We start from the raw sequence: 14,190 nt of genomic DNA, 5'->3' as shown, positions 1-14,190 counted from the left end.
GTGCCAGCATCAGCCACCCCAGTGCCCCTAATGTGCCAGCAGCAGCCACCCCAGTGCCCCTAATGTGCTAGCAGCAGCCACCCCAGTGCCCCTAATGTGCCAGCATCAGCCACCCCAGTGCCCCTAATTTGCCAGCATCAGCCATCCCAGTGCCCCTAATGTGCCAGCAGCACCCCAGTGCCCCTAATGTGCCAGCATCAGCCACCCCAGTGCACCTAATGTGCTAGCAGCAGCCACCCCAGTGCCCCTAATGTGCCAGCATCAGCCACCCCAGTGCCCCTAATGTGCCAGCATCAGCCACCCCAGTGCCCCTAATGTGACAGCAGCCACCCCAGTGCCCCTAATGTGCCAACAGCAGCCACCCCAGTGCCCCTAATGTGCCAGCAGCAGCCACCCCAGTGCCCCTAATGTGCCAGCAGCAGCCACCACTGTGTCACTATGCCAGCATCAGCCACCCCAGTGCCCCTAATGTGCCAGCATCAGCCACCCCAGTGCCACTAATGTGCCAGCATCAGCCACCCCAGTGCCCCTAATGTGCCAGCATCAGCCACCCCAGTGCCCTTAATGTGCCAGCATCAGCCACCCCAGTGCCCCTAATGTGCCAGCATCAGCCACCCCAGTGCCACTAATGTGCCCCTAATGTGCCAGCAGCAGCCACCCCAGTGCCCCTAATGTGCCAGCAGCAACCACCCCAGTGCCCCTAATGTGCCAGCATCAGCCACCCCAGTGCCCCTAATGTGCCAGCATCAGCCACCCCAGTGCCCCTTATGTGCCAGCATCAGCCACCCCAGTGCCCCTAATGTGCCAGCAGCAGCCACCCCAGTGCCCCTAATGTGCCAGCATCAGCCACCCCAGTGCCCCTAATGTGCCAGCAGCAGCCACCCCAGTGCCCCTAATGTGCCAGCATCAGCCACCACTGTGTCACTACTATGCCAGCATCAGCCACCCCAGTGCCCCTAATGTGCCAGCAGCAACCACCCCAGTGCCCCTAATGTGCCAGCATCAGCCACCACTGTGTCACTACTATGCCAGCATCAGCCACCCCAGTGCCCCTTATGTGCCAGCATCAGCCACCCCAGTGCCCCTAATGTGCCAGCATCAGCCACCACTGTGTCACTACTATGCCAGCATCAGCCACCCCAGTGCCCCTTATGTGCCAGCATCAGCCACCCCAGTGCCCCTAATGTGCCAGCATCAGCCACCCCAGTGCCCCTAATGTGCCAGCATCAGCCACCCCAGTGCACCTAATGTGCCAGCATCAGCCACCCCAGTGCCCCTAATGTGCCAGCGGCAGCCACCCCAGTGCCCCTAATGTGCCAGCATTAGCCACCCCAGTGCCCCTAATGTGCCAGCAGCAGCCACCCCAGTGCCCCTAATGGGCCAGCGGCAGCCACCCCGGTGCCCCTAATGTGCCAGCATCAGCCACCACTGTGTCACTACTATGCCAGCAAATCCTGCGGCTGACCCAAGAGACGTGAACGCCAGCCTGAATGCGTGCTGCTTGACAGCAGTGCGTGACATTGTTGTAACTGCCATAGACAGGGACAGCTATCCCTTGCAGCACAGAAATCTGTGTGTGTGTGTTTGTGTCTAGCAGATTTGTTCGCACACAACTGCTAGTGGTGTCTGAGTCTTGCAAAGTGTGGTTGAGAATGACAGCCTTGTTTTATCTCAAATAGGGCTGCTCCTCCTCTGGATTTGGTCAGGGCCTGTCTCTGCAGGTGTGCTGTGGGGGTAGGCTACTGGAAATCCCCATCTAATAAGGAGCTTATTATAGAGCATGGGTCAGTTTTCTGTGAGCTGCAATACACTGCAGAGCTCCCCCAGCCAAACACAAAGCTGCTTCTGTACAACAGTCACTGGGACTACATGGCAGAGATCACTTTTATGCTGTAATAGAGGAATTTCATATTTCTGCCTTTCCCACCCTTGTGTTTGTTCCGTACAGGTGGATCCAGTAACAGAACCTCACCGGAGAAATATACAGGTCCTCTTAATTCCCAGGATAGTACACAGGAAGATCACACCATCCCCCACCCTCGTCAGGTAGATGGAACTGAGGCTGTAAACATAACATTGACTCCATATGGAATGACCTCACTTCATCAGTGCTTGCATTGTAACAGTGTTATTTTCTGTGTTTAGGCTGAAGGAGTGACAAATGTGAAGCTGGAGGATGGAGATGAAGAGACACATGTGAAGGAGGGGCCGCAGTCTGCAGAGGAGAGTGACATGATGGGGACCAGTGACTCAGGGATGCCACTTCCAGGCGAACAAGCAGCTTTGCCCATTGCCATATGTAACAATGTGCTTACACCCAGGGCCATTTCCCACCTATTTGGTGCCCCAGACAAGACCATGTGCACCATCTCTCCGGCCTTCACATTGGCTTCAAATCACTCAGAGCTGTTTGGTAAAAAATAATAGTTTGGTAAAGTAGCGCATTAGGTACAGTACAGACCAAAAGTTTGGACACACCTTCTCATTCAAAGAGTTTTCTTTATTTTCATGACTATGAACATTGTAGATTCACACTGAAGGCATCCAAACTATGGGCCTGATTCACAAAGCGATGATAACTCAGTTATCACGCCTAAAAGACTTTAGCACTAACCTTTGCACCGCTGAGTTTGCAGCGCTTTGTGCTCTTTATCGGGCGCAAAGTCCCGCGTGCAATCGCGCAATTCCATGCGCAGCGCCCATAGGGTTTAATGGGCGCATCGTGCGCACCGCGGCCATCGCGCGCAAAACTTTGCACGCGGGAGTTTCGCGCGAGTTTCTTTTTATCACACCTAAACTGAGTTTAGGCGTGATAAAGGGCTTTTCACTGGCGTGCAAACAGTTTGCACCGCTTTGTGAATCAGGCCCAATGAGTTAACACATGTGGAAGTATAGTACATAACCAAAAAGTGTGAAACAGCTGAAAATATGTCATATTCTAGGTTCTGCAAAGTAGCCACCTTTTGCTTTGATTACTGCTTTGCACACTCTTGGCATTCTCTTGATGAGCTGCAAGAGGTAGTCACCTGAAATGGTTTTCACTTCACAGGTGTATTGGATTCATATAGCACCAACATATTACACAGTGCTGGACGATAAATAAGATTATAGACAATGATAATAGGGTTGACATGCAACACACTGCAGGTAATAAGCAGTAACATACACAATGCCGGATCATGCACTGGAGTAGTAGCCCCTGATATTCAAGTTCACGTTATTCTGTGGGCAGCAACAATCAGTTGCCACCAACAGAGAGCTCTGTTGGAGGCAAGAAAAGGAGGCAAGATTCATTTGGGTGATAAGTTGTATGTCTGTGCAGCGAACTGTTAAAGCTGCAGAGTGCTGAATTGTAAAAAATGGCCTGGTCACCTGGGGGTGTAAGCCTGTGGTCCTCGAGAGGTTAAAAACACAATACAAACATAACTGGCTTTTGTGGGGAAAAAAAACTGTTAAAGGGTTAAATTCCCTAAAATGTTTCAGCCTTCTGATCTATCAGCTGCGGTGGCAAAATTCTGATCAGTCTCTAAAAATATCTGAATGGTGTGTTGGTTTTTAAACAAAACAATCAATCAAGAAAACGGATTGTATTTAAAAGAGCTGAAGGAAACATTTGATGGTCTGTGGCCACCTTTATATAGCTTTTGGCACACAGTGCTTTAACCCTTCAGCACTTACATTTATGTATCTATACTGGTATGAGGTGTTGGGTGGTATATCTGTGATGCCATGTGGCACCTTGCTGTGTATTGGGGCTCCCAGTCTGTACATTACATGTGCTGCAAGGCGGGAGGCATCTGCTCTATTGTTGGACTGGATTGATTGATGTGATTGTTTCTATTGGATCTTATGGGTGGGTCGCTGTGTTTTTTTTTTCTTGGTTTTATCTTTTTATCTATTGAGTTTGTGTCTGACCTGGTCTTTATTATCTGTAACTGCTACGGCAACACACAAGACTGCTGACAGGACAATGACTATTCTCTGTTATTATTTCTCCAACAGATTATGGTGCAGACGATAATGGTGCGCACTACATTTACCAGCAGGAAACTCCATTGCAGAAAAAATACACAGCAGACGTCACCATGAGGACAAATCACCACATCTCTCCAATCCTGAGGAATCTTCTGATAGATCCTATCCTGTTAGCTCAAATACCCATCCTTTTTTATCTTCTGAGTGTGGGAAATGTTTGTGTTTGAAAACTGGTCTACGTTAACATCACAGAATTCATACAGGATAGCGTCCTTCCTCATGTTCAAAGTGTGGGAAATGCTTCAGTTCGAAATCTGATCTTGTTAGAAATCTAAGAAATCACACAGGAAAGCGGTCTTATCCATGTTCCGAATGTTGAAAATCTTCCTTTGTCAAATCAAATTTTATTAAACATCAGAGAATTCACACAGGAGAGCGTCCACATTCATGTCCAGAGTGTGGTAAATGTTTTACGCAGAAAGGTAGTCTTATTATACATCCGAGAAGTCACACAGGAGAGCATCCTTTTACATGTTCTGAATGTGGGAAATGTTTCATTCGTAAATGTATTTTTCTCAGACATCACAAAGGAGAACATCCTTATTCATGTCCAGAGTGTGGGAAATGTTTCAGACAGAAGGTAATCTTACTACACATCAGAAAAATCATGGGTGAGCGTCCTTTTACATGTTCTGAATGCGTGAAATTGTTGTCAGAAATGTTTTTCTTAGACATCACTGGAGACACAAAGGAGAGCGTCCATATTTGTGTTCAGAGTGTGGGAAATGTTTCAGTCAGAAAGCAGGTTTTAATAAACTTCAGAGAAGTCACACAGAAAAGCATCCTTAGTCATGTCAGGAGGAAAGTTACAGTCAGGCAGCTTATGAAGCTACGGGGAAACAAGCACACGTCTCCTGGAAGCACATATTATTAGAGCAGCAGCAATGACGTGGCCTCACAGTGCTGGAACTACACTATAGATGTCACCTGCTCTACATTCAGGACTTTCTTCAAGCTGGGGACTCACCCTAACCTCTCATTTCTTGCTGATCATCTCACAGGACCTATGCTAGAAGATTACTGGGGAAGACTAGAGTTATTAGTTACCTGGTAACATTGTTTCCAGTAATCTTCCAGGACAAGTGTCCCCCAGGCTTTCCTGGTCACCTGCTATGAGTCAGACTGTATGCCCATATGACTGACATATAACCCAACTCATTGTTTACAGCGGTGGAGCGCATATGGAGAGCGCGTCCGCCGCTTATCCAAAGGGAGCTGAGCGCCATTGTGCTCCAGTGATGGCAGAGACAGGCTGAGACCCAGAGGCTTGCGCTTTAGCGTGGATCTCGGCGTTCCGCCACCATGAGCAGCCAGTGGATCTTACACCCCCGAGGACTGGAGCTCCACACCTGTGCTTTAGGCAGTGTTAGCATTTGTTAAATTGCATGCATGTTTTTGCATGCAAATTTGCCTATTAATTTAAAACCAGTTTTGGTCAGTGGGATAGTTAACACTAAAGGAGCCATTTTCTTTGGTTACTTTTTTGGGCACGTTCCTTTAATTTTTCATCTCCTTAGTGAACCTTACAAATTTACTTTATTGTTCACATTGCAGCGCTGCTTTCATTCATTCGCCTAACTATGGTACTCATCATACCTAAATCTATGTCTTGTTTTTGTTTTGGTTTTTAAGGCCAAATTAGGGTTTTTGTGGGGGTTTTTTTTGTTTGTTTTTACTATTTTCTATGCATTTTAACTACTTTACCCCCCGCAGTACGGATTTCTCTTTTTCCACCCTGTCACCACCAATGGACGGAGAAATCCGTACCTGACGCCGCACCCGCCGCTGTCCGCACTCCCGCTCGCTCGTCCGCGTGCCTCTGCGCTCGTGCACGCCGCCGCCCGCTCGGAGATCAATGAATGGGAAAAACCTTTCCCGTTCGTTGATCTAAGCCCCCGCAATGATCAGTTGCTTCTACGAGAAACAGCGCGATCATTGTGAAAAAAAAGTTGCCCAGGCTCCCTGAACTTCCTGAAAGCGTACTTCCTGTACGCTTGCAGGTCGCATAAACAAAAACTCACTGTGGCCAAATAGTAAAACTATACTCTAAAGCATTTTTCATATACAAATACATTAGTTAAACATTAAAAATTAACTCATTACCTCCCACACTCCCCAATTTTTTTTTTTGTAATTAAAAAAAAAAAAAAAAATACAATTAAAAAAAATACATAGTTACCTTAGGGACTGAACTTTTTAAATATTTATGTCAAGAGGGTATAACACTGTTACTTTATAAACTATGGGCTTGTAATTAGGGATGGACGCAAAACTGAAAAAAATGCACTTTTATTTCCAAATAAAATATTGGCGCCAAACATTGTGATAGGGACATAATTTAAAGAGAGTCTGAAGCGAGAATAGATCTTGAAGCGAGAATAGATCTCGCTTCAGACCTCATAGCTAGCAGGGGCATGCGTGCCCCTGCTAAAACGCCGCTATAGCGCGGCTTAACGGGGGTCCCTGTCCCCCCAAACCCCCTCCGAGCAGCGGGGGAGCGCTTCCTGGTTGGGGCAGGGCTAACCGCCGCAGCCCTGCCCCATGCGCGTCTGTCAGACGCGTACCTCCGCCTCTCCCCCGCCCCTCTCAGTCTTCCTTCACTGAGAGGGGCGGGGGAGAGGCGGCGATGCGCGTCTGATAGACGCGACTGGAGGCAGGGCTGCAGCCGTTAGCCCTGCCTCCAGGAAGATCAGCTCCAGCGACCTTTTTCCGACCCAGGTTTGCGGGGGGTGGGTTGGGGGTGAAGGGACCCCCGTTAAGCCGCGGGATAGCGGCGTTTTAGCAGGGGCACACGTGCCCCTGCTATATATAAGACCTGAAGCGAGATTTAGTCTCGCTTCAGTGTCTCTTTAAACGGTCTTATAACCGGGACAAAAGGGCAAATACATTTCATGGGTTTTAATTACAGTAGCATGCATTATTTAAAAACTATGAAGGCCAAAAACTGAAAAATAATGAATTTTTTCCCACATTTTTCCTATTTTCCCATTAAAACACATTTAGAATAAAATAATTCTTGGCATAATGTCCCACCTAAAGAAAGCTTAATTGGTGGCGAAAAAAAACAAGATATAGTTCATTTCATTGTGATAAGTAATGATAAAGTTATAGATGAATGAATGGAAGGAGCGCTGGAAGGTGAAAATTGCTCTGGTGCTCAAGGGGTAAAACCCCTCAGTGGTGAAGTGGTTAAAGGGGTGAAATTGAAGAATGACAATGGGTATCATTCATAAAGAGGCTGTCGGTAGTGCGGGAAAACACCGTTCTTCTCCGCAACCGGTAATTAAGACTTCTGGGTGGTCATTCATAAAGAAGTTGCCTGTTGCGGTAGAAGTGCGGAGGTTTTCTGGAGGAAGCTGGCGGTAGTGTGGCGGAAGACATGCGGAAACATAAAAGCTGCCCGATTCCTTCCGTGCACTGCTCTGTCTGATGCTGCTTGGGAGGTCCGTCCCATTCATTTACACGTATTCCGCCCGCCTATCGCTACTGTTGAGCAAGCGGTATTTTCCTTCTGCATACCGCTTGCTCTAATCTTTATGAATGGACGTGTTTGTTACTTTTTCTAGATAAATCTAGAAAAACTCCGCACAAGGCGGAAATGTATCGCTCTGTCAGCTTTTCATGCGGAAAGAGCCTTTATGAATGGGGATTTTGCAGAGTGGTCGGTAAAGTCACCGGTATTAAGCATTTCCGCATGCGGAAATGCTTTATGAATGATAGCCAATGTCTTCATTAAACAATGCTATTGTAGATAAAACTCACACATGTTGTTTGCCCATTTGTCCTGGTTATCACAACATTTAGGTTATGTTACTAGTACAATTACATTATTGTATTTAGAAATAAAGGTGTATTTCGTTTTCCATGTTGTGAACAGAAGCCGTGGCTGTGACCATGGATGCAACAGGATCCCCTCCGTTGCAGATGCCCATCTTGCCAGGTCGTCATCGCCTGCGCAAGCACGTGTCCGTGTCACTCACAATTGCGCTCGCATAATCTGGAATGATCTGCGCAGGTGAAGAACTACTGCACCTGCACAGAACACTCTAGACTACGTAAGTGCGATGGCGAGGTGGGCATCTACATCTAAGCCAATGGGAACCGGTGGTTAAAGGAGTCATCAGGGGAAAACAGGTAAAATAAGTGGTACTTACCAGGGGCTTCCTCCAGCTCCAAGGACGTCCCTCGCCGCAGCTCTGCCCGCAGCCGTTCGCCGCAGGTCCGTCCCGGGCCCCGGCGATGACATCAGAGCGACCCAGAGGTCGCTCTGTACTGCGCCTGCGCGAGCGGCGCTGTCAATCATCGCCACGTGGGCCAGGGCGGACTGTGCAGACGCAGTAGTACTGCATGGGTCCCAAAATTAGAGCTGTGTATTGCAATGCCTGACAGCATAGGTCCTCAGAATATGACTGTCTACCGCAATGCCTGACATCGCAGGTCCTGCGAGGGAGCCTCTCTTTGCGGTTTACTGCAATGCCTGACAGCATAGGTCCTCAGAATATCACTGTCTACCGCAATGCCTAACATCAAAGGTCCTGCTAGGGAGGCTGTTTACTGCAATGCCTGACAGTGCTGGGCCTGAAAGGGGGGCTGTCCTCTGCAGTGCCTGTCCTGAGCAGAGCAGTGTCCCCAGTAATAATACCTGACCCCCTATCCCGTCTCATTACTAAGGCGAGTCCCCTTCTCAGGAAGGAAGACTCATACAGTCAGCCATACTGAGACTTCCTTTCAGTCAGAATCCGGCCAGTCTGGCCCTCACATGTCAGGCGTTGCTATAGACAGCTCTCCTACCCATAACCGCCCGGGGTAGGCGGGCTCCTCCCTCTTTCCCCGGCACTCCATAGTGGTGACACGCGCTGCTCTCTCTCCGCTCCGGAGTTCTATTACCCGCCTGTGAAGTAAGTGGCGCGGCCGGGGCTGCTGCGTGCGGAGTGTGCGGCGCTCCCGGGGCTCGGTCTGTAGAGGGTTCGCACTGCTATTCCTCCTGCAGGGGGAGGATGGGCGCCTCGTGTGTTCTGGTGGGGGAGGGGAGTTGCCTCATTCACCAGAACCATGGAGTGCTTGTCCTGATTATCCAACCAGAAGCCTTGTTTCATTCAATAGCGCAGTCCTGATTGGTGGTTCTCAGCAGCTGCACCAGTTTTGCTTGCTCTGGTCTGGGAATATTCCTGCAAAGCTCAGGAGGTTGATCAGAAAGTTGTGAAGTGCCAGATGATTGGTGGACTCTGATCTGCTCCTGTCCAAGCATAGAGTCAGACCTGAAGCAAGGAAGCTCACTTCAGATACATGCCTATGTAGAGATGTAGAGAGGTTTCTGGGGTACTTATCCGTTAGCCGGGCGCATCCGGCAGGTGGCGCTGTTGTAGCGAATTTCATTCATGCTTAGTTAATGTAGTGCTGTGTGAATGGAAGCGCCGCAGGTGGCGCTAATTACATTGATACGGCACATAACAATAACGGTGTTAATGGGAACTAATATGTATTTCAAGTGGCCGGAACTGTTACTTAATGCAATTAAAATAAAGGCGGCGGCAATTTAACAGATGAAGCCGCCGCCTTCGTCTGTTCTTCGTCTTCTTCTCCCCCTTTGCCCTCCTCTGGCTTCTATACAATGCTGGGGGGGGGAAATGCGTCTCCCCCCAGAGTCGTTCGTCGCAAGAAAACAAACAGGATTCCCTTCCGCGACGAACGACTCTGGGGGGAGACGCATGTCCCCGCAGGCTGCCAGCATTGTATAGAAGCCAGAGGAGGGCAAAGTGGGAGAAGAAGACGAAGAACAGACGAAGGCGGCGGCTTCATCTGTTACATTGCCGCCGCCTTCATTTTAATTGCATTAAGTAACCGTTCCGGCCACTTGAAATACATATTAGTTCCCATTAACACTGTTATTATGTGCCGTATCAATGCAATTAGCGCCACCTGCGGCGCTTCCATTCACACAGCACTACATTAACTAAGCATGAATGAAATTCGCTACAACAGCGCCACCTGCCGGATGCGCCCGGCTAACGGATAAGTACCGTTTCTGGTTATTATAGAGCCTCCCCAGTGCTCTCTTCATCCTGGTATTCCACTGCCATCCACCATTGTTGTTATGTGACCAGCTGTGTCTTAGGCACTCCTTGGGCAGCCTTTGGAACTACTCGCATCCCTGAGTGCTTTTGAAAACGCGAGAATCCGTACTGAGTATGCGCAAGTCCAGATTTGCATGTGCCTAGCACAAATGTGCTTTTGTTTTGAAATACTCATGGGTGTGAGTACTTCTGAAGGCTGCCTGAAGTTTTGCTGAAGAGGTATTTGATCTAACAGGTCATATAACTGGGGATGGTGCTGGAATGGTGGGATGGACCAAGGTTGGGAAAGGCTTTAAAGGGGAACTGAAGAGAGAGGTATATGGAGGCTGTCATGTTTATTTCCTTGTAATCAATACCAGTTGCCTGGCAGCCCTGCTGGTCTATTTCTCTGCAGTCTTATCTGAGTAAAACCAGAAACAAGCATGCAGCTAGTCTTGTCAGATCAGACTTATAAGTCTGAACCACTGAAACACCTGATCTGCTGCATGCTTGTTCAGGGGCTATGGCTAATAGTATTAGAGGCAGAGGATCAGCAGGGCTGCCAGGTAACTGGTATTGTCTAAAAGGAAATAAACATGACAGCCTCCATATACCTCTCTCTTCAGTTCCCCTTTAAAGTATCCAAAACCATCCCACTACATAGGCAAGTATCTAACTTGAGTGAGTTTCCTGTCTTCAGGTTCACCTAAAGAGTACTTGAGCTGAAGATTAGTCACCATAAGGACGGATGGGGAGGGTCAGGGGGATAAATACCTACCTGTTGTGATGTCTTTGGGGCAGTACGGTGTTAGCTATGTTTCCGAAGTCTGCCGACAGGGACGGATCTAGACCAAGTTGCGCCTGGGGCAAGGTCAGGTTTTGGCGCCTAAACTGCAATTCCCCATCCAAATTTTGCCGCCTTTTTAAGAATTCAACAAACTGCGCCTGGGGCAAGAGACCCGCTTGCCCCCCCCCCCCCCCCTAGATCCGTCCCTGTCTGCCGAAGATCTTTGGTAACCTGCCTACCCACACAGGTAGCTGTAGCCAGAGTTGCGCTGGCCACTTTAAATTGAACTCAGAACCAGGGCTGTGGAGTCTGTACAAAAATCTTCCAACTCGGACTCCTCAGTTTATGAAACCTTGGACTCCAACTTTGACTCCGGGGACCCAAAATGACTCAGACTCCTTAGTCTGAGGGCTCGTTTCCACTATCGCGAATCTGCATGCGTCCAACGCATGCAGATCCGCACATGTAATACAAGTGGATGGGCCTGTTTCCACTGTAGCGTTGTTGAGGTGCGTTTTTTTCAGCGTGAAAAAAACGCACAAAAGAGCCAACGATTTCGCCTGCGTCGGGAATCCGTGCGAATCGCCGCTAATGTATTTAATAGTAAAAACGCATGCGTTTGTTACATGCGTTTTTACCCGCGATTTCGCGTGCGATTTCGCACCTTTTTCAATTTTATTTAGCCCTGGCAGTGTCATGGTTAATTTCGCATGGCACCCTGCCATGCGAAATCGCATGCGAAATCGCGGGTAAAAACGCATGTGGAAACGCATCCGCATGCGTTTTTACAAGCGTCGGAATGCGGCCGAAATCGCGTCGCAACAGTGGGAACGAGCCCTTATACTTACCAGGGCTGTGGATTTTGTACAAAATCATCTGAATCTGACTCTTGACACCTTAGTTTATGAAATCACCGACTCCGGGTACACAAAATTGCTCCGACTCCTTGACTCCAACTCCACAGCCCTGCTCAGAACTCCTCTCTGCTCTAAAAGATACACAACAGCGAAATAACCTAAAAGCAAAACAAAACAATTTCTTTGTTACATCTGATACACATCCTAAAATAAATCTGCACAGTTTCTACTTCCTGATTCATGGAAGCAGACACATTGTTTACAGCCTGTACTTTAAAATGGGCTTATCTGCCATAGGCAGTCATGTAGCACGGGGGAGATCAAATTACAACTAGTGATTAGACACAAATGAGGGGGAATTACACAGGCTAAACTCTTGAAATACATACAGGGTGCATTTCTGTTATGTTTTCCTTGTGTCCTGTGCAAGAGTTCAGGTCCACTTTAACAAAAGCAAAACACCAGGGCCCAACTCGGAGGGGAGGTTCACCTGCCCTGGAGGAATAAAGCCAGGGCAGGGAAGTATTTAACCCTGCACCCCCCTCCATCATTTAGACAGCTTGTCATGACAGGCTCTGCCATTTACACCTCAAGTATAAAGAGGAACTGTAGTGAAAATAATGCGGTTAATAAAATTGCTTATATTTTTGCTAAATCCATTTATAAATTTAGTCAGTGTTTGCCCATTGTAAAGTCTTTCCTCTCCCTGATTTGCAATCTGAAATGTATTACAGGTGGTGACACCCTTAGCCCTGTCAGGTGATCTCTGCGGAATGTTTGTTTAATGAGGGTTCCAAAGCCAGTACAAAATAAACCTGGTCTGTCAGAATGCGGTAGGTGGGGGGATTCCGCATTGCTAATCAGCCTAGGCCAGTGATGGCTAACCTTGGCACTCCAGCTGTGGCGGAACTACAAGTCCCATGAGGCATTGCAATACTTTGACAGCTCTAAGCATAACTCGGGGAGGCAGATGCATGATGGGATTTGTAGTCTTGGCACAGCTGGAGTGCCAAGGTTAGCCATCACTGGCCTAGGCTAATGGTCACGGAGAGGGCGGGGCTACATTAAATATACAATTTACTGCATTCTATCTCACTACATTGCCTCTTTAATGTAATGCAGCTACGGGGCTAACTGACCATCGCATGAAGTTGAATTCCACAAAGTATTAAAGGCATCCCCCTAGCTGCTTCACATCTGTTTCTGCAATGCACTCTCCTTTACCGGTTTTCCCTTGTTTATAATATGCTTTGAAATTCACTTACCACTTTTTCCATTTGTGAAGTTGGCGTGCCTTTCTCGCTATTAAAGCAATCGTGATGCCTTATATAAAATCCCACGCTTGTTCTTTAATTTCCTCTTCTCTCTCCCACACAGGATGCGTTACGTATCCTCCTATCTGCTGTGCGTGCTTGGCGGCAATGACAATCCTTCCATCGCTGACCTGAAGAAGGTACTAGACAGCGTAGGCATTGAGCTGGACAAGGAGCGTGCCGACAAGGTAATTGCATCTGATGTCTGTAAAGCAGACCTACAGCATACGCTCAGCCTCCTCTCTACACAGTATCCTGGATTACCAGTGTAATGAAGGCTTTCTCTGTCCCAGAATCATGGGTGCTAGTTTGGTCAATAATGAAGATTATCAAAGAAAACTGAGCCTCTTCTATTACAGACCTGCATAGAGGCAAAGGCAGGCTGGACCAGGTGTAAATCTCCCAGCATGCATCTTGGTACACATCCGAAGTAGAGGTTCCCAATGCAGGGAAACTTCAGATATTTATGATACATTATATGTCCCTTTACCTCTCTAGCGGTATTGATGGTTATACACGTCAATACAAAACATGCTGTGAACAGTATTGATGTGCATACACGTCAGTACTCTCCTGCACTGTATACTAGACCCTTGTTTGGCATATTTTGGCAAGTTACTGGGGGAAAAAAGGTAATTAAAATTAATTGGATCACTTTTTACGCAGGAATCCTGGGAAAATTGAACGCTAGGGAGGTTAAGGAATATGGCAAGTAAAAAAAAAAAAAAAAAAATTCTTGGCTGGTACCATATCAATTGCCATCAATAGTAAACAGAGATGGGGGAGGAAGGAAGTTGAGTTTGTCTCCAAACTAGACTTGATCCGTGAGTTTGTAATTCTTTCTGACTAATGCAAGCACCTTGCAATTGGGTCAATCTGATGCACTTAGAAGGCACTCATGCTTGCTATATAGCCATAGCAGTTAAGGCACTTGTTTTTTCACTGACCTGAGAAAGTGGGCAAGCACCCACAAAATGCGTTATCTTTACATACATTTTACAAAAACAGTGCACAGATAACTTTAAGCTTATAATACAGAGTTTAATTATCCAGGTGTCAGGCTCATTTGATGAAAGGATTAATGCTGGGAATACACGTTTCGTTTTTGCCTTCGTTTTAGCCTTCGATTCGTTCGGTAAACGAAT

The 14,190-nt window shown here is 47.7% G+C and overlaps 1 protein-coding gene across 1 annotated transcript in view; it reads left to right on the top strand.

Moving 5' to 3' along the window:
- The first annotated feature begins 8,825 nt into the window (after positions 1 to 8,825).
- Positions 8,826 to 14,190, top strand: part of LOC137570982 (large ribosomal subunit protein P2-like) — an 18,200-nt gene continuing 12,835 nt past the window's right edge. The window contains exons 1-2 of the mRNA XM_068279679.1: positions 8,826 to 8,933; positions 13,110 to 13,233. Of these exons, the coding sequence (XP_068135780.1) occupies positions 13,111 to 13,233 (123 nt within the window). The 5' untranslated portion in view covers positions 8,826 to 8,933; position 13,110. The remainder of the gene's footprint in view (positions 8,934 to 13,109; positions 13,234 to 14,190) is intronic.

Source organism: Hyperolius riggenbachi, chromosome 4 (assembly GCF_040937935.1).
Source record: "Hyperolius riggenbachi isolate aHypRig1 chromosome 4, aHypRig1.pri, whole genome shotgun sequence".
NCBI lineage: Eukaryota > Metazoa > Chordata > Amphibia > Anura > Hyperoliidae > Hyperolius > Hyperolius riggenbachi.
Note: the sequence above shows the minus strand (reverse complement) of the source record. Positions and strands in the feature narration are given on the sequence as shown.